This window comes from Abramis brama, assembly GCF_963993115.1.
Source record: "Abramis brama genome assembly, chromosome: 23".
Taxonomy (NCBI): Eukaryota; Metazoa; Chordata; class Actinopteri; order Cypriniformes; family Leuciscidae; genus Abramis; species Abramis brama.
In genome coordinates this window covers 24,988,298-25,012,554 of record NC_139985.1, presented here as the reverse complement: position 1 = coordinate 25,012,554, position 24,257 = coordinate 24,988,298, and the positions used below count along the sequence as shown (strand labels likewise).

General features: G+C 38.2%; 2 protein-coding genes across 3 annotated transcripts in view; both read left to right on the top strand.

Moving 5' to 3' along the window:
• Positions 1–26: 26 nt before the first annotated feature.
• Positions 27–7,656, top strand: LOC311074205 (amyloid-beta A4 precursor protein-binding family A member 1). Its single transcript, XM_084100615.1, has 11 exons — positions 27–268; positions 688–1,863; positions 2,989–3,019; positions 3,090–3,235; positions 3,770–3,856; positions 3,946–4,122; positions 4,505–4,684; positions 5,787–5,999; positions 6,086–6,205; positions 6,292–6,432; positions 7,056–7,656. Exons 2-11 carry the CDS (start codon positions 772–774, stop codon positions 7,125–7,127), a joined length of 2,259 nt encoding a protein of 752 aa, XP_083956741.1. The 5' UTR covers positions 27–268; positions 688–771; the 3' UTR covers positions 7,128–7,656.
• A 682-nt stretch (positions 7,657–8,338) lies between these two features.
• abca7 (ATP-binding cassette, sub-family A (ABC1), member 7) overlaps positions 8,339–24,257 on the top strand; it is a 38,110-nt gene continuing 22,191 nt past the window's right edge. For both annotated transcript variants that reach the window (XM_084100533.1, XM_084100532.1), the window contains exons 1-13: positions 8,339–8,464; positions 9,414–9,522; positions 9,647–9,740; positions 11,922–12,063; positions 12,156–12,283; positions 12,685–12,806; positions 13,871–14,065; positions 17,795–17,887; positions 18,824–19,061; positions 21,448–21,587; positions 21,685–21,999; positions 23,237–23,442; positions 23,554–23,730. In XM_084100533.1, the coding sequence (XP_083956659.1) occupies positions 9,457–9,522; positions 9,647–9,740; positions 11,922–12,063; positions 12,156–12,283; positions 12,685–12,806; positions 13,871–14,065; positions 17,795–17,887; positions 18,824–19,061; positions 21,448–21,587; positions 21,685–21,999; positions 23,237–23,442; positions 23,554–23,730 (1,916 nt within the window). In that variant the 5' untranslated portion in view covers positions 8,339–8,464; positions 9,414–9,456. The remainder of the gene's footprint in view (positions 8,465–9,413; positions 9,523–9,646; positions 9,741–11,921; positions 12,064–12,155; positions 12,284–12,684; positions 12,807–13,870; positions 14,066–17,794; positions 17,888–18,823; positions 19,062–21,447; positions 21,588–21,684; positions 22,000–23,236; positions 23,443–23,553; positions 23,731–24,257) is intronic.

Genomic DNA, 24,257 nt, shown 5'->3' with positions numbered 1-24,257 from the left:
CACGATGGATTGATTAGTCGTGTCTTGTTCGTTTGCGCATGCGCAGTGGAGATGTTCTCAACTACGTTAAGTTTTTGAGAAGCTGCACAATAACACAGTGTTAACCGAATAAAAGTTTTTCTTTCTAAACAAAATGAAGCCCGTCAGTTTGTAAGGATGTGTTACTGAAACACGACAACCTTTGACCGGCTCCAAGCTCCAGCCATTTAAGCGACTGGACAGGATTTGCGTGATGTTTAGTGATTATTGTTGGGGATCTAGATGAAAGGTAAGTCGTTATTGAATAACACTAAAGTTAATTTACAGATAATTCTCATATGTGTGTTTATATAATAAGAAATCAGATTTGCATGCTTTGTATAAATAGTGTCATGCACTTTGAGCCATCCACGTACACAAAGTCAACCCAGCTGATGTGTGTGTGTATTATGCTATTACACAATGACAAACGCTGTGATTTACCTTACCAAAAAGTACTGTGATTGTACAATGATGCAGTGACTACCTTGATACTTGGTCACTCACTATAGAATACCTCCATACTTCCATTTGCTTTTTTCATGCTTTTGATGACAAACTATTATTATAAAATGTGGAAATACTATGTATGATAAAAACCTTGACTGGTACAGTTTGATTATGTTTCAAACTCACCAGTTTTAATCTTGCACTTAATCTGTTATCTAGGTTGTTTTACATGGATCAAGGCTCTTCTGGAAAAATTAATGATTTTTAAGGGTTATTAGAGGCTAAGAGTTACTAGTAGTAGCAATGGCAGATGGTTTTCTTTACAATGGAGATTTGGAGTTGGAACAGAGTTCCCAACTCGCTTCTTCTGATTCATCCAAGTCTCAAACCGAAGCATCAGCACCGGTTGCATATTGGGCTCCTGATGGTTCTGATTACTCAACTAACCCTCCTGAATGCACAAATTGGCTCAGTGAAAATCTACAGAGCCCTGAATTGGAGGATCTGGATTCCTATAACCCAATCGAGCCCCCACCTTTGGACTGGAGGTCCGACTCCTCCAGTGAGGCCGGTTTGGTTGTAGAAAGCTGTTCGATAGGAGATTTTGAGGCTCCTGGATTCTTCAACACAGAGTTGAATGAAGACATGATGTCTGCAGCAAGTGATTGCGGAGCTCAAGACTTCAGCGAAGCTTCTGACAAAACCGAAGAGCTTTTGTTTCAAGAAATGTGTGATAACAAGCCTGAAATTAGTGTTTTTCAAAAACAGGATGAGAAACGGGAAAGAAAAGAGAATCATGCAGAGGACAGAGATAGAAAATTGTGGAATCAAGATATGAGGAAAGGGAAAAACGACGAAAAAAGTATGAAACACGATATTGAACACTCACACATTCAAAGTCTTCTCACTCAACTGCATCTTTTTCATCCATCAACTCCTTTCGATAGTCCCACCCACTGCACCCCTGATGACTCGGCCAATCACGGCGCTCTGCATAATTCGCACTCTTCAGCGGAGGCAGCTGCTTCCTTCCAAGGGCTTGAGTTTAGTGTCCGATCAGCATGTGCCGATGCTGACGGGAACATCCCTGAAGCTTTGCTCTTTTCCCATGAGTATCAGAAAGATCTGCTGCAGCTGCTAGAGGACCCAGAGCCTGAGGAACCCAGAACTGGGTCGCTGTTCGTTCACACACCCCTGGTGACCCCTGAACATCAGCCGGGTCTCAGAAGGCAGAGCAGTGATGCAGATGAGATGATCTCCATATCTCACAGCGAGGATGCTTGGCACAGACACCTGCAGGATGAGCTGTTGGTCTCAGGAATCACAGAGGAGCATCAGTGGGCGGCGTCTGAAGACCGGACCGCGGATCAGTCCGTCTCCCCAAACAACGATATGGTGACTTTTTAGTCCTCTTTAATTGTACTTAGTTAGGCTGTGTTCCATTTTAAGGTAGATGTGGGATAGTCTTACTTAGAGGGATAGTTCACCCAAAACTTAAAATTGTGTCATCATTTACTCAACCTCATGTTGTTCCAACCCTGCATGAGATTCTTCTGTTGAAGAATTGAGACAGTTGGCAGCACCCACTGACTTCCATAGTATTTTTTTCCTACTATGGAAGTCAATGGCTACCGTCAACTGTCTGGTTACCAACATTCTTTAAAATATCATCTTTTGTGTTCAACAGAGGGAAAAAAACTCATACAGGTTTGGAACAACTTTAGGGTGACTTGAGTAATTTTCACTTTTGGGTGAACTATCCCTTTAAAATCTCATACTTTTGACCATAAAGGTGTTCCATTGCTTGACAGAAAAGCTAATTTAAAGCATTTTACACAGCTGTTTCTATAGAAGTCAGTTTCTGCCATAGAATAAAAAATGAAGGTAATTGCGACTATATATTTTTGACTTTATTTATAGCAATTCCGTGTTTATCTGGCTATTTTAAATGAACATCTCATAATTCAAACTTTATTTCTCAGAATTGCATGTTTATAGCACAAAATTCAGCCTTTTTGTCTTGCAGTTTTAAGTTTATATCTCTTAATTTTGAGTTTCTCAAAATTCAGATTTTTTTTCTCTGAATTCTGAGATTATCCCCCGGTGACAAAGACAAAAGGCGTAATCCCAGACTAAAATGCATGTTTGAGCTGTTTTAACTGAAAGCAACTTGCACTGGCATAAAATATGTCAGTGTCATTTGTGTATGAACTCACAATTCTATAACATTATAATCTCAGCATTGCAAGCAATAGTAAAAATTGTATAATAAAAAAAGGCCAGTTACCTTTGTGCATTTACCTCCATATGCTTAGGCACCCGATCAGATTTTGTTATCATGTAATCTAAGAACTTCAACGTCATGTATGACATCATATACCCATATCTGGGGGTTGAGTTTTGGATTTCCACATAAGTTGGAAATTGAGCTTTTGGTGACATTTTTAATGCAAAGTTGAATACAGCATTGGAATCATCAGAGTTTAGATGCTTATTTGATTTTCTTTTGTCTTTTAACAGGAAGCTGAGACACAGCCAGCTTATAAGAATGGTATGAAACTTTTGTATTTTGTATTTATTTTCAGAGCTGGTAAATAATGTCATTTTGTTGTTGTTCTAAGTGCCTGGACCATGTGACCCTGAAGACCTCCTGGATGGGGTGATCTTTGGAGCTAAATATCTTGGATCTACACAATTACAGTCTGAGAAAAATCCCTCCACTAACGCCCGGATGGCCCAAGCACAGGAAGCTATGGATCGTATCAAGGTTAAAGAATATCATTTATTTATAAAAGCAATTTTAACTTTAACGTTCAAGTTCTGTTTGCTAAAGCAAGTATCACAACAGGACTCAACGATAAAGATTATTTCTGCAGGCCACTGATAGGAATTTAAAATTATGAATTTATGTTAAAATTGTATTATTTATAAATTTTACACAATTTTTTTTCATCAAATGCTACGTTTTTTATAAAAGGAAATTCTGCAATAATAGCTGAAAATTATACAGTTATTATAATTAAACAGGAACTTCAAGACGACAGTAAAAACTTAAACACTTCTGCTGAAAAACGATGGCATACAAGACATTACAAAACATTACTGATTGTTTTTTTAAATTTTCAACCTAATGAATATATTAGTGGCAGTTTAACTTGGATCAGTAAGGAACCGCCCACAACACCCTTTCATTGGGGTTTACACTGGCAACCGCTACTCGCGCTTTCTTCAAAATTTCTAAAAATCTAGTTTGACTATTAACATGGCTAATACAACATATATGTGCATTTATAATATCTAGGCACCTGAAGGAGAGTCTCAGCCTATGACGGAGGTGGATCTGTTCATTTCCACACAGAGAATCAAAGTACTGAGTGCTGACACACAGGTTAGACAAAAGACATACTTGACAGTCCATCTTATGTTCTTTGAGTGATGTCTTCTCTGATGTGTGGCTGATTTCTCTCTTGCTTCCAGGAGGCCATGATGGACCATGCTCTGCAGATGATTTCATACATCGCAGATATTGGGAACATTGTAGTTTTGATGGCCCGCAGGAAGCCAGCCAATCGCAAATCAGCTGACTCCGCGGCTACCTCTGCAGCACCACCGAAGAAGTGCTGGATGATTTGCCATGTCTTTTCTTCAGATGATGTGAGTCAAATATTTAGTCCAGAGCCCGTGGCTGTTCTGTAGGCAAGCACCAATGTCTTGAACTTAATGCGAGCCGCAACCGGAAGCCAGTGCTGAGAGATAAACAGAGGTGACACTCTTGGGCTCATTGAAGACAAGACCTGCTGCTGCGTTTTGAATCATTTGAAGAGGTTTGATTTCACATGTTGGAAGTCACTCTTAAATGTTGCACATATTTTTGTGTGATGTCCACCTGGACAAAGAGTTGGTAAAAATGTTACATTCAATGTCATTGTCATTATTATAGGGTTTTCATTATGCATTTACGTGTAAAGATGTCTTTTGAGATTTTAATTTGATCTAACTTTCATAATTCCTTACTCCTTATGTGTGTCTTCTTTAGGCTCAGACCATTGCACAGGCCATTGGTCAGGCTTTTGGCGTTGCATACCAGCAGTTTCTGTACACTAATGGAATTAAAGCTAGTGATCTGAGGCCAGGCGAGTACAGCGATTACCTTGGCACTCAGGAACTTTATAACGGAGACCTGGTTCACTTTTCTCGCTCTGAAAACATCAGGGAGGTGAGGATGTCTTGCCTTATCTATGTGGATCTGTGCTGAAAGCTGTTGCTTTGAACACTTTTTTTTTTTTTTTTTTACTTTAATATGGCAAAATATAGGGGTGGGACACTAATGGCGCTTTTCCACTACACAGTACCAGCTCGACTCGCCTCGCCTTTGTTTGGTTTTCCACTGTGTAAAAGTTGTACCTGTACCTGCTTCCAGGTACTTTTTTTCGTATCACCTCCGGCGAGAATCTAAGCGAGCAGAGGCGATACTAAAATGTGACATGAAAACACGGCAGACTGCTGATTGGTCAGAGAGAATCGTCACTATTCACTGCGTCATCATTGCACGCGCCAGACGGAGTATCCTGAATAAAAAACAGCAAAAACAAAAACATCCAAAAACAGCATGCACTCGATTTCCTCCACTGTCCTGTGTGTGTGGGTAGCGGGTGTGTGTCGCGTAGAAGATTAAGTCACGGCAGTTTCCTGCGGCGTCGCTATGACGACCAGGTACTACTGTGGAGGTACTATCTGCAATGGAAAACGGAGCGAAAAGCAAGCCGAGGCGAGTCGAGGCGAGTCGAGTTGAGCTGGTACTGGTAATGGAAAAGTGCCATAAACTGGTAGAAATTTGTCAACCGGTAGAGATTTTGGATAACAGTCTCTATCGTGGTTACGCTCACGTGACATTGCACAAAATCGTATTATTTTAATGCGTTTTTAAACCTTGCAGTTTAAAAACGTGTATTTTTAAAAAAAAAAATTAACCGTTCAAGCACAAGCAGCGAAAGATAACTTAATTTATCTTAAAGACTTTTTCCCATCTTGTGCTTGAACGGGCAAATTCACACTTATTTTTCAAAATGCTTATCTTTGTGAGTATCTTCATGAAGGATGGGGAGTATGTTTTTTATTTTATTTTTTTAAACTTATGCTAGTTTGGCTGGTATATTATTGAAATTGGTGACAACAATTATGAAATTTCATTAAAAAAAACGGGATAGATCATTATCATGAAATAAAATTACTCATATCGTAGTGAAAGATTTTGGTCATATTGCCCACACCTAGCTAGATAGCATAAGTAAAACCCATTCCCCTCTTTTTATTTTTAGGTGTGCATATCAAAAAAGGCAGGAGACATATTAGGCGTTGCAATTGTGGAGTCTGGCTGGGGCTCTATCTTGCCGACAGTGGTGGTAGCCAACCTGCTTCACGGCGGCCCTGCAGAACGGTCCGGCGAGCTGAGCATTGGGGATCGCATCATGTCTGTTAATGGCACCAGTCTGGTGGGCCTCCCCATCGCCACCTGCCAAAGTATCATACGAGTAAGACCAGCCAGAAATGAAGCATTCCACAACAATTAAAACACTCTGCATCTCGTGCCAAAATATTGATTTTTCGTTTACGGCAGGATTTAAAGACCCTGTCGATGATAAAGCTCAGCATCGTTCACTGTCCACCTGTCACAATGGCGATCATTAAGCGTCCAGACCCCAAGTATCAGCTGGGCTTCAGCGTGGAGGACGGGATTGTAAGCAACTGTTTACGACCACTATGTTGGTGAAGCTGTGTTGAGTATATGACATTCTGTTTCTGTTAACATGACTTCTGCAATAGATTTGCAGTTTAATGCGAGGAGGAATAGCTGAGCGGGGTGGCATTCGAGTCGGTCATCGAATCATCGAGATCAATGGACAGAGTGTCGTTGCTACACCTCACGAGAAGATCATCCACATCCTGTCCAGTGCTGTAGGAGAGGTAGGAGAAGTGTATTTCACTTTAAACAATATTGCACACTTTTTACTACAGCAAGAATGAAATAAAATGCTTCTAGAAATCAGGATCTGATCATTCAGATTTCAACACACTCCAAAACTCTGTCTTAAATCAGATTTCAAACCAAATATGGATGTGGTTTGGATCTGGTTTAGTGTATTTTATTGCTGTTCAGACTACATAAATTGACAAAAATTGAGTCAAAAACGTTCACCAGTATAGCTTTTTTTCTGGTTATTAAATTATAAACATTTTTTGCAATTTACTTTTTCACAATTAAATGGTTGTGACGTACATCCAAGTCTAACAGATTATCGAAAAATAAATGTAGGGCATGAACTTGGTTTAATGGATCTGTTATTGATTCGATTTTGAGATGTGGACACAAAAATGGAGACAGAGGAACATGAGCTGGGTTTTAGCTGACGAAATGATTGGAGAAGGTCCGCATATGTTCTGCGACACCAGACAGTTTCACCCAGATGATCCAGTCATGACTTTATGATTACGTGGATGAATCGTTCACAATAAGAGCTTAACTTGCATTTAAAAAATAGACGGGATAAATTTTCATTAGAAATAAACTTTTATCTAATTTGTAACAGATTCATCTGAAGACTATGCCAACATCAACCTACCGTCTCCTGACTGGCCTAGATCAGCCCGTGTTCCTTTAGGAGGCGGATCCCCGCAGGTTTTCTCGTCACATGCAAATTTACCACTGAACACTTGACTGAAGTTATTTCTTTAAACTCTGTCCTTTAGCAGATGCATTAAAGCTGAACAGTGTAAAATGTTACAAAGATCATGGACCTATATTTTAAAGCTGTTTTAGAGCTGATTATTTAACTGCTGGTTATTATGTGTACATTTGTTTTTGCTCTTGCTGCTAAGCCAATGTGCCTGAAGACAAGCCTTGTTTTTGAATGACTATGCATTAGAATCCACACATTTAAAATGAATCTTAAATAATCTTGAGCCTTCCATCTCAAGCTTCCAGCACTTCTGCAATATCTCATTACAGATTTGATGTTCAGTGGTTTTAAGGGTTTACATGCTCTTTACAGAGCTCAAGACTTAGTGCCTGTAAAAATGAACGGACCTTGATTATGCCAGGATTGTTTTTAGCTATAGAGAGAGGTATATTTTAATAACTGCTGTATCGGATGTTTATTAAAGATACATAAAGACAACATTCTTTCTTGATTTATGTGTTTAACTTTTTTAAGAGAAAAAAAAGGTATAGTACTGTTCTAAGGTATATCTTATATTTTGGTAACACTTGACTTTACAAGGTCTCATTTGTTAACATTAGTTAATGTATTAACAAACAACGAGCAATACATTCGTTTCAGTACTTATTCATCTTTGTTAACATTAGTTTATAAAAATCCAACTGTCCATTGTTTGTTCATGTTAGCTCACTGTGTATTAACATATAATAATAATGTTAACAATTACATCTTTTTTATTTGAATGTTTTAGTAAATGTTGAAATTAACATTAACTAAGATTAATAAATGCTGTAGAAGAATTGTTCATTCTTAGTCCATGTTAACTGATGTAGTTAACTACTATTAACAAATAAATCTTATTTTCTATATTCATTGTTTTAACTACTTTATTATATAATATCTTTATTTTTCAAGATATCTACAATCCTTACAGGATATATGCATAATTATAAGATATATAAAAATATAACAATAATTACATTTCCAGACAGGCTCACTTGTACAGGTGCCGGAAATTGCGCAGGTCTTATGTAAAGTCTAAATGGGCGGGTGCTAAATGAACACAAAGCAAATGATTGGCTACATATCCTGAATGTAGCGCTCTCGATTGGTTACAAGCTCAATGTGGTTTCAATGTTTTGAATGGAAGCCCCGCCCATGTTGGTGCTTCCTCAAAGTGATCTTGTAACACCGGCAGCGCGCACGGCCACGGACTGCAGAAAGACTGCAGCAGACCAGCTAAATTCATGAGGCAAATGAAGTTTTGGATACAACGAAAGGTAACAGCATTCTACCCGTGTATAATGTGTTGTTTATAGACATCAGTAGCGAAAGTTAAAGCTACGGTACTGTGAATGATTCGAAATGATATGACCTGCAATGAACGGTTCATTAAATATTAATGACAAATTATTGTATCCTAAAGTATATATTGCATTATAGTAGAATACAAGGGAAAACTAACTAAATGATGATTTCTAATGAAAATATGTTGAATATACTGATCAAATGAGGCCTTATTTTTTAAATAGGCCTATAAAATATTTTTCACAAATATTTTGTTTAGTGTATCCATAAGAGTGTGAAGATAATTATGTCAGTTAAACAATATTTAAGGATTTGAAGTCAGCAGTATAGACAATTTTTTAATGTTTTGTTCAAACAAAAGCAGCCCATAATAATTTCAGTCATTACATTAACATTATCTTTGTCGTACACACGCTGTATTTTTCTGTTCCCATTTTAGAGAAGATTTATTTGTCTTGGTTCTGTTAAGCCAATTAGTATAATGAGGATTTCAAGAAAAGGAATTTACAGTCAAAGCTGAAGAGATCATGTCTTTTTGATTTTCAACAACTCATCCATTCATTTAAAGGGGGTTGTTCAACCCCAAATTAACATTTTGTTGTAACCAAGAAACTCCAATTTGAATATGAGATTTTAGAGCTGCAATTAAAAATTTTCATAGTAAAACTATCATTTTGATTCAGAAGACTTGGAATATAGTTATGATACTTTTACAATGGTGTTTTTTGGGATTTACAGCCCCTGGTCACCATTAACTTTAATTGTATGGAGTGAAAATCTTGCATATCATCTCTGTTTGTCTTCCATAGAAGAAGTTTCCTTACTGAATTGAAAGGCTTCTTGGCTTCGAGTGTGAAGTTAAGCCAAGTATACGTCATTGTATTTGCATGGTGGAAGAATTGAACCATTTTTTTGTTGTAGGTTTCCTCTGTTACCATGGTTGCATAGTTCTGTGCCGTCCATCATGGCCATTGGAACGCAGCTCTATCTGCTACTGTGGAAAAACTTCACGTATCGCAGGAGAAACAAGGTGACGTGTCTTTACTCCTCCAGCCGCAAAACACTTACACTCTCTGTCAAACACTCAACAGTTGTTATGTAGTGAGGAATGTCACTAAACATTATCTTTTTTGTGTCTTTATCTTTCCTTACAGGTCCAACTGGTTATTGAACTTCTGTGGCCGCTCTTCCTCTTCCTAATCCTCATTGCTGTCCGGCAGTCACACCCGCCATATAAACAGAGCCAGTGTAAGTGACGTCCTGTGAACGAGAGTGTTGCCCTCCTCTTTTGGCAGGTGGCAGGGAAGCAAAGCTGATTAGCTACACTGAAAATCAGGACATTGTTGAGCCCTTGTGACATTGTTTATAACATGACCTTTCTGACGGCTCACCTGAAGAAAATTTAGTCCCAGTGACGTGATACACTTTTTAAATAAATGAAATGAATGTTGCACATTTCTCTAATAAGGGTAGATATTATAGGTGATGGAAGTAAATTTATTTATTTTATATTTATTTATTTAACATTGCTCTTCTTAAGCATCCCAACCAGGCAGACATAGCAACACTGTCTTATGTTATATACTTCACCTTTAAATGTCCATCCTATCGAAGCCTGTTTCCACTTCAGAGTAAAAAAAAAAGAAGGTATATGTGACTGTGTATCTCACAATTGTGACTTTATAGTTAGCATCAGTAGCGGCTCCTGGCCATAAATTTAGTTGGGGCAGATTCTGAGTCTTAGCGCTAGTTTATGAAAAACATTTTGTAAGTTTTATATTCTAATTGCTGAACACGTCAGACACACTTTTGGCAGAATTCAAATGTCCTTGTGTTATTCAGTCTGAAGGTGACGCTCGATAGACTTTAGTATCAACGACAAACGCATAGAATGCCATCTTAAAAATGCATTAATGTAGTATGTATTGCCTCCGAATGTTGCAAGTTGTGGAGGAATTCCAGTGAGGAAAACAGTCATGTCAATAACAGAACTACTGTATATAAAGGCTATTCAGATGAGCATGTTTAAACGAAAGGATACTTCCATTAATTTGATACGCTGCTCCACATAGGAAGAACAGACATGCCAACTAGTTACTCACCTGATACAGACTAATACACATAGCTGAAGCAGACTGATATCATCTTGGTCGGGAGCGAGGTTTACGTAACGTGAAAATAAGCGGGGCAGCCTGAAATCTGCCCAATGACTCAATTAGAGCGATCTGCAGTTCCATGTTTCACCACAGATTTACATTGGAAATTTGTGGGGCGCTGTAGAGCTAGGGAGGGCTCTGAGACCGGCTGCCCTGCTTAGTATCATGAAACATGTCTGCTGAAGCCATGCGCTAAATTTTGATATTTAAACTTTAAAATAGTCTAAAAAAAATGTGTTGCAGAATGCTGAACACATTTACAATTTATTATTAATTCTGTGTATATAGAGGTCTATGTCTGGATGAATATTTTGGTGTCGATACAGACAGCCCATGGCTGGTTAGCGTTGTGACTTTATTTCTTATTTCAAAATAAGGAATTGTTGTTTTTTTATCTGAAGTGGAAATTAGCTACCATCTTGTTAAAGTCACCATGCAATCAAAATGCACAATTTGTTTTGGAATATTGGAGTATTTATTATAAATAATTTATCTAAGCATGTCATTATTTTAAAAAAAAGATCTTTAATCAAACAAAAACACGCAACGTCTCTTCTCTGATGACAATGATAGCAAGCAACCAGGAAACAATCGTAGCAATTAGCAATGATAGGATGATCCAATCATTTCCTAGTGGACAAAACCAAGTCCTGCTCTAATTTTTTTCTCAATCGAGAAGTCGCAAAAAAAAATAGGATCACAATTACCAAGTTTAAACTTTTATAATGACTTTATTAAACTATATACTGAAACCTAGTGTTGTGGATGCAGCATCACACAAAAACAAACGTTTTTTTATATTTATACAATTGTACCAACCTATTTACAGGCATTTTTGTCATCCATTATTTATTCGTTATGCAAATAAAGGTGTCCAATAAAATCATCTCTTCTGAGTGTACAGTACACATGTAGGTAGGAGGCCTTTTACAAAGAACATATTTTTGTATTCTGTTGTGCTGCTTTTCCATTGTTTTTCTATGTAAATGTGCACCAGATGGACGACGTTTCTGCATCTTGTGCATGACACAGCATTCTAAACATGTAGCACTCTTTTAAAACGTGTCTAGTTTATTGTCTTACATTTTTTTTATTCCCCTGCCATGCATCTCATGATTTAAAATGCAATTAGCGCCTAAGTGTACATCATTAGAAAATATACTTTTTTTAATGTAAAAAAAGTTCATTGTTTATTTTAGTTCATTTAAATGTCTTTATGTTTTGAATGTTTCACGTTCACATTAAATGTTGCTGATCTTTTTTTCCATTTCAGGTCACTTTCCCAACAAGGCCCTTCCTTCAGCAGGCACACTGGCATGGGTTCAGGGCATCATCTGCAATGTCAACAATCCCTGTTTTCATCACCCCACTTCAGGAGAAACACCCGGACGAGTGAGCAACTTCGACAACTCCATGTGAGATGCTTTTCTGTACAGTATCTCAGACACTGTATCATGATTTTTCTTTTCTTTGGCTTTGGTCATTAATGGAGGTTTATCGTTTTCAGACTCTCTCGACTTTTGGTCGATATCAGGACTGTCCTGACAATCAGTGGTAACCGGACGGCCCTCTCCGGCCTACAGGACCTGTCGCAGGCAATCCAGAGACTCGGGGAAAGACCAGATGCCTGGCCAAGTACGACATGTTGATCAAATGTCTCATTGTAGAAGATGTTCAATATCCCAGTTGTTTCTCAAAGACATATGAAATAGAGAGAAAATGGAGACTTGTTTAAAGACCCCAGTAATCTTACATGTGACTCTCAGCTAGAGATGTCAACTCAGGTTGTGCTCAGATAGTAAACTGAGAACGCTTATCTGGCAGAAATAATCAGGAAATAAGGCTGTTGTTTTTGTTTTAAAAAACTCCCATAATCCTCTTTTTTTAATGAGAACAGCAAGCACACATTCTGTGCCTTGCACATACAATGCAAATCCTGAACAAAATGTGGCCAGTAGGTTAAACCCTTTTCCTTAATGTATTATTAACAAAATTTAACTTTTTAATATAAGCCCACTGGACTTTGATCTTTGTAGATCTTCCAGTTGGAGAGTATCTCAAAGCCAATGAAAGCTTCTCCTCCTTCCTGCGGACAAACACCAGCATCTCCTCAGCGTCGGTTGATCAGTTACTGAGGGCACGACTAAACCTCCAAGTGGTAAGAAATAACCTTTTTTCCACTTTCTGAAGTGCTTATAATCCTCCTCTGGAAACCTAGATTCTGAGCTGGCCTAATGACCTGAATGTAACTTGACAGTGCAAGCATTGTTTTTTATTTGTTTTTGTATTTACCTGAAATATGTGATTGGATAACCTCTATTTTATACAGATATTCATTGTCCTGATACAAAGAGAAAATCTGAAAAATAAAACTAGCAGCTTATATTTGCAACCGCAATGTTGCCCCCTGCCCAATTACATCATTAGTTAGATCTAACCAATAATTTAATTACTTAAGCTAGATTTCTACAATTTTTTCAGAGTAACATATTTTTCATGTTTAAAGGTCAGCATGAAATTAAAATACACCCATCTATTTTTTAAATGCATGTTATTTATCACAATTCATCCGTTTATATGGTTTATTTTTTCAAAAAATGTTGATCACATAATTCTTAATCAAATTTCATAGCTCAATCTGGTGAAACGACACTTTCTGATGATGTCAATCATTTAGTCTGCTTAAACTCTGCCTCTTTCTTACAATTGACTGCAAGCTCACATTCTATCTGCCTCCATCCAATCAACAAGTATATAGAACCAAGCAGCTCACACACACACAGACACACACATTTTTTGGGGGGGATAATCCGTTTCACTCGGATGCATGTCACATGGAAAAAAAGGTCTGTCGCTACTTCCCTTTCATCATGACTTTAAAGTCGGCATGAGATGAAAATTTGTCCCATCTATTTTCTAAATGTATTTTATCAGGGGTTTTTTTATCTCTTAAATTTTAATAAAATATCATAATGTCTTCCGGAGAAACGGCAGACTTTTCTCAGGTGATGTATGCAGGACTTCTCCATTCATTTAGTCCACTTAAGTCCAATCAACAACCAATGAACAGAATCAGGTCCCTGCCCTAATTTTTTTCTTTTTCCGTAATCAATACATCCAATTACTCTGGGATGTATGTCACAATACAACTTTAACACTTTCATAAATGTTTATAGTAAATTGATACATGAACATCTTGTTTTACCCTTTTTTGTCCACAAGGTTGCATTAGCAGGTGGAGGAATGCGTCTGTCTGATATCGTCTGCAATGCTTCACTCTTGGGTCTTTACCTCACCACTGAGGAAGGAGATTCTTTCCCTGAACTCCAGGGGGCGCTATGTTCTGTGCCCTCAGATGTAATGCAGAAGGCAGAGCAGATCTTCCTCTCACAGCTGGACTTCAGCAAGATCCTCACGGTTAGTGGGCTTATGCTTTCTGCATTTATTCTGTTTAGTGATGGGAGAAACAAAGCTTCTTTTTTTTTTAGAACTTCGAATCAATTGAACAAATTGTTTTGCAAAATTATATGCACACCAAACCTTAATTGTGTCCCAAGCAAAGGCTGGACATAGGCTAATTTATGAGTCTTGTGTCATAATCATAGCACTTCACAGCCTTTACATATCACATAATGCTTCAACAAGTAGACCCACCAACTGCGTAGCTTAATGAGAGTTTGCAAATTAGTGCCTGATGAAAAATTCAGCTTAAAATTTTTCACATTTTAGAGAATGTAGTAAATATTTCCATCATTAATGATTTATCTAATTGACCCTTGACCCACCCGCAATAATCAGAATGTTATTTTTTATTACTTGGCCCGCCCGACCCACAGAGTATTTGCGGTGTCCGCAGATATAGCCATGATCCGCGCATCACTAGTGTAAATATCACAAACATTTAAAACAATATATATCACACCATTAAATATGAATTGTCATATTTACAACATAATTTGTGTTATTCTATTCATTTCTAGTGCTTGTTTTGTGTTTTTAGGCTGGGTTGGCAAACTAGACCAATTAGAATTAATTAATTATCATTCTCCCATTTTTATCACACATGGATGTGTCTTAAAATTAATTAAATCTGAACCTACATTATAAAATGGAGATCAGTTGAAACAATTTCAGCCATGACAACTTTAGTATGTTAATGATTATCCATCAGAGACACAGACACGATGTTATAAGCATGTAAGATATGCTTCTTCTGTTTGAATATGCATACATATATCCTGTAGAAGATCTAGACAGGTTGAGCTGGGGGAGGAGAAAGGTTTGATAGCATGCTGAAAGACCAGCATACAGTGAACACTGAACAAAAGGGTTACTTGCGTAACCCCGGTTCTCTGAAAGCATTAAATGAGGTGTCTCACTATAGGATAAGCCCCTTCTGCGTTTTCCTCAGAAGCCCTATTACATTACGCCAGCCCCAACTGAGTGGCTTCCCCACCCCTCAGTGTAAGAGGAGCGACCCAAAGGCCCTACATCAGGGGTGCCCAACCCTGCTCCTGCCGATCGACTGTCCTGCACAGTTCATCTCCAACCCTAATCAAACACACCTGAAGAAACCAATTAAGGTCTTCAGGATCACTTGAAGATTAAAGGCAGGTGTGTTTGATTAGGGTTGGAGATGAACTGTGCAGGACAGTCGATCGGCAGGAGCAGGGTTGGGCACCCCTGCCCTACGTCATTCAAAGTATGCACACCTTTTCCTTGCTTCGCACAGCAAGGAGGGTGATCTGGTGAGACACCTCACTTAATGCTTATCAGAGAACCGGGGTTACGCAAGTAACCTATTGTTTGTTCTTTTTCAAGCAAAAGTTTCTGTGTCTCACTATGGGATATCCTAACTCCTATATTGCCAGATAGTCTGCCTCAAAGTCTCCTGTCAACCGCAATCACCGCATCTGGTGGCGTTCTGGTGCATACAGTATACAGTGAAAACTTTATTGAGATTTGAAAATGGAAAGTGCTTGTGACTAGTGGGTGGGTGTGCACCACTGCACAGTCTCTTGTGCTTTTCACTGCTCTGCTTCCCCTGGCCCAACCGGGCTCTGTGTTCCACACAGAACATCTGGGAACTTCGAAACTCGTCCCTTGTTGAACGCTGAATGACTGAGGGTCAGAAGCTAGCTGTTGGCTCCTTTCCCTGGAGAAGACCCCATCAAACTGCCTCCTTCTTCCTCCTCACTCCCTGAAGATGAGGATGAGGAGCTGACTGGACCGGCTGAGCTGTTGCAGGCGGATATTTCTTCCTAGGCCAGGCAGTTCTCTGTTCCGGTACTCCGCTGCATTCTCGTTCTGTCTCTGCCGTCTAGGAATGCAAAAGCTGGGGGGTGAGTGCGCCATAACCGGTGGTGGAGGGCGTGCAGTCTGCATCTTTCTAGGCATACAGAGTTGCAAAGCCTCATCATCTCTCTTCTTTTCCTCGCATCTCTTTTGCATCTGTGTCAGATCTGAGCCAAAAATGCCCTCTGTGACAACCGGTGCGTATAGGATGGCTTCTTTTTCCCTGTCAGACAGATTAGCCAAGTTAAGCCATCGTCCTCTCTCGTGAATGATTATTGTGGTCATGGCTTTGCCCATGGCTTGAACTGTGTATCTTTGAAGATGCTTGGTATACGTCAGCATAGAGATAGCGTTCAGAGCCTTGACAGAGAGAGCGACTGCTTTATAAGTGCATTCTGTCATGCTTGACTGGAATTGATCCACGTTAGATGGCAACGTCGTATTTGCAGCCGCCGTGCGCTTTGGGTGCAAGTGCGGGGCAACTTATAGCTCCATGGGGGGCATTTGGAAAAGTCCTTCCTTCTCCATCCCCTCCACATCGAGAGCGGATCCTCCCTGCACGGGTATCTTGCTAGTAAATGGTTTGTCCTTACAGGTAAACACAACCTAGGAGGTCTAATAATGCAGGAATAAAGTGGCAGCCTTTTACCCTTGTAGCGAGACTCCGGTTTCTGCTACCACGGGTGCGCAGGAGTGGGGAAAGGGAAGTCATCAAAATCTTCCTCTTCTTCAGAGAGAATAAATGTCCCTCTTCCTCGAAATCAAGCGAGTCCTCTTCCTTGTCTATGCTAAGCACTCTGGGCAGAGTGTGGAGTGGCAGCTGGACGAAGGCTCTTCATAGTGAAGCGTGCGCAGTGTTCACAGGAACTGGGATTCTTGATCACCAATTGGGTATGTTTCAGCCCAAGACATGCAGAGCAGACCTGGTTTGTATCCTTGCATGAAATTTTGTTCTTACGTGAACAAAGTTGCACAGAATCTCCCTCATTAGCCGGGATAGTCTACGTTGCTCACCGAATAATCCTTGCAATCAGCTGGAATACAAATTGAAGGAGCCAAAAATGACGTGGTGGCCAATAGTTCTTCCAGAAGTTTGTTGATGATTTATCCAAATTTTGTAGGCTTCTGGTGTGAAGCAAGAAGAGGTTTTTGAATGTCGTAGTGACGTTGTGTCGCTCCTCTTATACTGAGGGGTGGGGAAGCCACTCACAGACACACACAACATCATGTTTGCCAGCCAATTGGAGTAATGTAATAGGGCTAAGGAATACGCGGGAGGGGCGTATCCCATAGTGAGATATAGTGAAACGTATGCTTGAAAGAGAACCAGACATTTAAATGTTGAGCAAGCAAGCTCATTAGCTGCAGAATCAGCAGAGGCCAATCAGCTTGTGCTGTGTAGTAAATGATGTGAATGTTTACAGATTGCGAGTGGCCTGTGCCATCTAGATTTTCATGATTGAACTAGATATATATTGGATAGTGGTTCATGGGATTACCAGATCAATGCCCTCTAGCAGCAAACCATCAAAATGTGTAAATGTTTAAATACCAAGGTGCGAAATAATACGATGTAACGAAGCCTCGTTTTCTGAAATCATGTGAATTGAGGAGTTTTATATGCATTCTGAACCACTAATAGGTGTTATCAGGAGGAGGGACATTCTCATTCTAGAGAGAATTTGATTTGATTGGACAAAATGTAGCATTATTAGTCATTAGTATTTTTGGCCGTTTTCCTGGAAGAGAATTGTACATATGCTAAATGTTAATGTGCTTATTTGTTTCAATGCCATCTGAAATCTCTGTTTCATATTTGAACTGTTAATTTTTTATATTCATTACTTTCAGAGAGACAGACTGCAGGCAAATGCGGCTGATCTCCGGCTCATCAGTCGGTCTGTTTCCTCTGTAACTCAGGAACTAGCATCAGTTATGGATGATGTGAGTCGTTTTCGGATATATTAATGCCAAAGTTTCACAATTACTGTACTAATGAAACATTAATCTTGCCTTTTCCTTTCTCCATGAAACTGCATGACAATCACTACTGATCAAATGTTGGAATAGTTAGGATTACTATTTTCTATTTTAATATTTTTTAAAATGTAATTTATACCTTTGATGCAAAGATGAATTTTCAGATGCATTCAGATGCATGCTCCAGTCTTCAGTGTCACATGATCCTTAAGAAATCATTCCAATATGCTGATTTGCTGCTCAATTAACATTTCTTATTATTATTAATATTGAAAATGTTGGTGCTTAATATTTTGTGGAAACCATGATAAATTACCATTCTAAAGTTTGGTAAGTAAGAACAAATACTTAAATTACTTTTATTCAGCAAAGTTGCATTAAAATGATCAAAAGTGACAGTAAAGACATTTATGATGTTACAAGAAATAAGATCTATTTCAAAATCATGCTGTTCTTTGGAATACTCAAAAAATAGCAACATTTTCAGATTGACAATAACAATATCTATTATTAATAATTCAGCACCAATAATTGAGCCCCAAATTTGAATGATTTCTCAAGGATCATATGACATTGAAGACTTAAGGAAGATGCTGAAAATACAACTTTGCATCACAGGAATAAATTACATTTTAAAATACTGTATATTAAATTAGAAAACCCTAGAAAACGTTTATTTTAAGTGGTTAAATTGTTATTATTATTTTTTTACTGTAATTTTGATCAAATAAAGTATAAGAGACTTCTTTCAAAAACACTGAAAAACTTAATTATTTAAAATTATTTAATTATCATAAAACATTTGACTGATGATAGTTAAATAATACATTTTTAATGCACATATGCTAGATGTCCATTTTCACATCACAACAATGAATCTGTTTCTCTCTTCTCCCTCAGATCTCTTCTCTGTCCAGTTTCTCAGAGCTGAATTCAGAGATGAGGCTACTGACACCTGAAAACCGTTTAGCACTGCCACGCGAGAGCTTTCGTGCTTTCTCCAGAATCATGTGTGGACACCCAGAGGCAGGGGGAGAGAGAATCCCTTCATTCAACTGGTATGAAGATCAGGACATCAAATCTTTCCTGGGCAGAAACGTGTCAGAGGAGACAGACCTTGAAAATAAGAACAGCACCAGTAAGATGTTTGACTCATTTATAGGGGTGTAACGATGCATATGCATCGATATTGAAACATGGATTTTTGAATCGTGAATCATTTGTTTCGGTTAACAATTGATTTAAAATTCAAAAAATCAAATTAAACGTGATTCAGTAAAGTAGCCTTCTATATTTTACAAACTGTATATTTTATAAACATTAAATTAGTTACTTGCATTAATTAATTGAGATGTAGTGTGGCATCATTCGTGCCCTCACATACACACGCTGCACTCTGTACTACCTTTCACTGGATTGCGCTTACTCTCCTTTCCATCAGTAAGCCTCATTAACACTTTTCTAAACAGATTTCTGAGCACCTCATGTTTGATCTCTCCTCAGTAGGGATGTCCCGATACCACTTTTTGCAGAACGAGTCCGATACCGATACATTCATTTTTGGTACTCGCCGATACCGATACCGTAACCGATACCTGAATTTTCACTGCATTTGTAATTTTTAAATGTATTAGTAGATAAACCAAAATAATATAAATCATATTAGTTGGCTTAATTTGTTCATCAAATATATATTTCTTTCAGTTATTTTCATGCTTAATTAAGCCTGCTAAAATGCATTGTATGAGCTTCTGTTACTGTCACTGTTCATTCTATTGCTCTATCATATTGTATCTTTCATTTAATAGCACAGCACATATTTAGAGCTGCTTCAGCAGGGCTCAGTGCTGAGGATCGGGTCAGTGGTTCAGATGTTTGTCAAAACCAGTGAAATATCAATTATTTAATCCAATTTTGATACTACAACAAAAACTACCATCCTAATTAATGTGAAATTAAAACAAGTAAGTCAGTAACAAAATAATAACAAACAATCGAATTACAAATAGGACAAATAAAAACAATAGAACAAAGAAAGACTACAAATGATATAAACTGTTTTTAGAGTTTTTCAGGTAGATCTAACAGGTACAGAAATTTGAATGAAGTAATCAAATGTGAAAAAAGCATATTCATTACTGTATAAATTATATATAGATGGATATTTTTGTAAAGTTGAAAAGGGTAGCCTATTTAGTCAAGAGCAGTGAGTATTTCTTTGTCCTTTGTTTGATTAACATTAAAACACAGAAGCAGGTTTATCAAACTGCTGCCCCTTTAAGACCGAACGCATTTGAACAGGGCTACGTTCATTTGAGATATAACCGACTTTGTTTACTATTGGATACTCGCCAAGACGGGCGTTTTTACATAATTTTGTGTGAATTCGTCCGTACAAGCGCAAGACGTGAAAGACACGCGCTGAGACGCAGGTTTGCGGGGCGCGCGCTTTGGATGTTTGCGTTCATGGAACTTCTTGACCTGCACACGTCCTGTAATAATGTAGGGAACCACTCGTTATACTTAAATCAGGTAACAGTTAATCATTTACTTTACTTACATATACGATTTAGTGTTCATCCAAATAACGTGCTGAGTGAACGATCAGCAATCAAGAGCATTCAACATAAGTGCGCTCGCTCGCGCTCTCTCTCTCTCTCTCTCTCTCTCTCTCTCTCTCTCTCTTTCTCTCTCTCTCTCGTGTCAGTTAACGTTAATAATAAGCTACACGCCTCGTTTTATTTTCTTTGCCATTGACATCCGACTGAACAAACTTTCCACTGTTGTCTGTTTAAAGGGATGTGCTCGACCAGCTCGCGCGTCTATGCCTCAGTTCACCTCGACAAAGCACTCGCGGCGGCCAGTTTCGTTTCGCAAAATGTACGTGGTATCGGCGAATTTTTATGAGTACGAGTATATGAGGACAGTATCGGCCCGATGCCAGTATCGGTATCGGGCCATCCCTACTCCTCAGGATGTCAATTGAGCAGTGGACAGCTCTCTTACAATAGCGCTATATTCTTGAGTCAAACACACACAAGGTTGCCAACTCCTTGTGTGGCCACTGCTGCTGAAATAAAGTGCTGTTATTGTGTGAAAACCTCACCATTTTTTTCTATATGAAAAAATAGTGCAGTTTTACATTGTTTATTTGGGCAAGCAGAAAACATTTCAGGGGTCTTAGGATATAGCTGATTTTTATTTTATTTTATTTTATTTATTTGCATACGAGAACGTAAAGAAACTGAATTTATCAGATAATATTGAAATATTTGGATTGGTTTACTGACCCACAGTAATGGAAACCCTGGAAATAACAGGGAATTTTAATTGAATTTAGAAACTTATGAATCGAATTTATCATTCGATTCAAATGTAACTTTCAGGCTCCTTTAACATCTTTAACAAAGATTCACATTCCAGTTTGGGTATTAGGGGTAACTAAAAAAAAAATGTTTTGACATTGAAACCTTATCAAGCTTTGTAGAGTAACAAATCCTGTCTGATTTTCTTCTTACTTATAGCTCCGTTCTGTGAAAACTTGATTCGAAGTCTGGAGTCGAACCCTCTCTCACGGATTGTGTGGCGAGGTATTAAACCACTGTTCATTGGAAAGCTGCTATACACACCAGACACACCAGTCACCCGTACAATCATGTCACAGGTACCGCCCCTCTCCGTTCCCTCATCCTGTGTGCAATATGTCTGTTGTTCAAAAATACAGTGTCTATGATGCAATCCTGAAATTCTTGTTCCTCCAGGTAAACAAAACGTTTCAGGACTTCCAGATTCTAAATGATGTGCAGGAGGCGTGGCTGGAAGTGGGTCCCAGAATCAAAACCTTCATGGAGAGCAGTGTAGAAATTCGGCTTCTGCAGGATCTTCTGAGAAGGCCTGAGGTGGCGGTAGTTGTGAACCTGCGTCTGGAAAACACGTCTTGGACGGCCTCTCGCATTTCCCGGTTTCTCTCAACGCCTGACCCAGATACACCCCGTAGGAATGGAGCGCCGCCCACCTGGTTGGATCTATACCAGGATTTAAACAACACCTTCAGCACTCTGTCAGAACTCACTAAGGTACGCCTAGCAGGAAACCTGCAACTTATGTTATGACCAGTAAACCAGATTTTGCTTGGTATCTGTTCAAGGACACTAGTAATGGATGTGAAAAGGTGTGCTGTATGTATCCTTAAAGTCAGCATGAAACGGAAGTTCTAATAGTCTTTTCTTCCCTATTGTGACGTACATCAAGTGAAATGGCTTTTTGAACAAGAAAAGATGTAGGGTTGGATTTTGTCCATTTAGGAATTGATTGGATGGTTAAGAGTGATGTGCTTTCCTACCCTCGCACCAGTAAACACATCATCAGAGAAAACAAGAGATGTTGCTGCAAGAGGGAGGGGAAGTTATTTTGATTAAAGTAAAGAATTACTATTAGGATAAGTCTATGAGGAAGAGACAACTTTAGAGTCCACGTGAAACACATAATTCCATGAATTTTGTTAGGTTTATATATGTATCCTTGCACACTAATTCATCACATTCTCAGAAGCTGAACGTTAGAACAGATATAATCATCACAAACTCCTTTTCTTCTATTGATGCACACTCCACTACAAATAGTTGCCTACACTATCTATACTATTTGCTACTCCTCTAGATTCAAGATTCAAGAGATTTATTGTTATGTGCACGTAAAAACACCACAGTTTAGACCACACAATGAAATTCTTTCTTTGCAAGTCTCCCTTAAACAAAAATACAATATAGTATATACACAAACTAAATATACAAAAATATGCATAAATGAAAAAAAAATTGCAAATATACATTGGGCAACAATCAAGGTAACAGTCAGTGAGGATAATAGGGAGTTAGTGTTTCATGTGTTGTTCAGGAATCTAATGGCTTGTGGATACAATTTGCATTGAATTTTGGCATACAACGAATTATGACTAAATGCTGACTTCAACCTCATAAATTGTCCAGTAATAAATAACCAGACAGTACTCCACTTTGAAAAAGGACTATATAGACAACTTCAATAAATAATTAATGTAGGTGTATCAACAAAATGATGTCACAAATGGCACGTAGACTTTAGGTTGAAAAATTATTAATTGAAATAAAATTGCTATGTATACTACTTTACCTATGACCCTTTATAAATGGATCTAAGATTCTTTAGAGCTAGGCTGGGTCAGCCAATTTATACTCATAACTATTATTGTCATATATTGTCAATAACTTGCATTTGAGACACTCCACAGCATTAACATTGATCGTTGTCTATCTATACCCTGTATTGTTCCAGTGCTTCTCTTTGAATAAAATTGAGGGTTTGGCCACGGAGGGTGAGCTAGTCGAACGAGCCCTGGAACTGCTGGAAGATCGTCAGTTTTGGGCCGGAATAGTCTTCCTCCTGCCAGACCCTTCATCATCCTCTTTGCCTCCTCATGTCAAGTATAAGATCCGCATGGATATAGATGATGTAACCCGCACAAACAAGATCAAAGACAAGTATATTGAAATGTCCACACACACACTTAAGTTTACAGAGAAATGTAGTTATGTAGTGATTCCACGGTCAACTGTTTAATAAAGCTGATATCATGTTTTATCATTTGACAGATTTTGGGATCCAGGCCCGGCTGCTGAACCATTCAGTGACCTTCGCTATGTCTGGGGCGGTTTTATTTACGTACAGGATTTAGTTGAGAGAGCTGTGACACATTTGCTCACTGGTAAAGAGCCAAACACAGGCATATACGTGCAACAGATGCCTTACCCCTGCTTTGTTGATGATGTGTGAGTTTCACTCTTCTGTTTCACACCACACGTTATTCCACAATGTACACCAATAACTCTAATAAGTTTTTTTGTATGTTTATTATTAAACATTCTTTTTAAAATTCATGTTAATAAATATTATTTTATAACAATTATTATTATTATTATTATTATTAACTTTTTATGACATATAAAGCAAGATTGGTTGAGGCTGTAAATTGTCATATTTTCCCCCCGAACATTCATGAATAAATAATTAATATTTATTTAAAAATCCATTTTAAAACATATAGAATATAATTATTAAGATAATCAACTGTACATTACCATTCAAATGTTTGGGGCCAGTAAGAGTTTTTTTTTTTTTTTTTAAAGAAAATTACTACCTTTATTCAGCAAGGATGCATTAAATTGATCAAAGGTGACAGTATAGTCATTTATAATGTTATTAAAAATTTCTACTTCAAATGCTGTTCCAACTTTCTATTCATGAAAGAATCATGAAAAATGTATTATGGTTTCCACAAAAATATTAAGCAGACCGC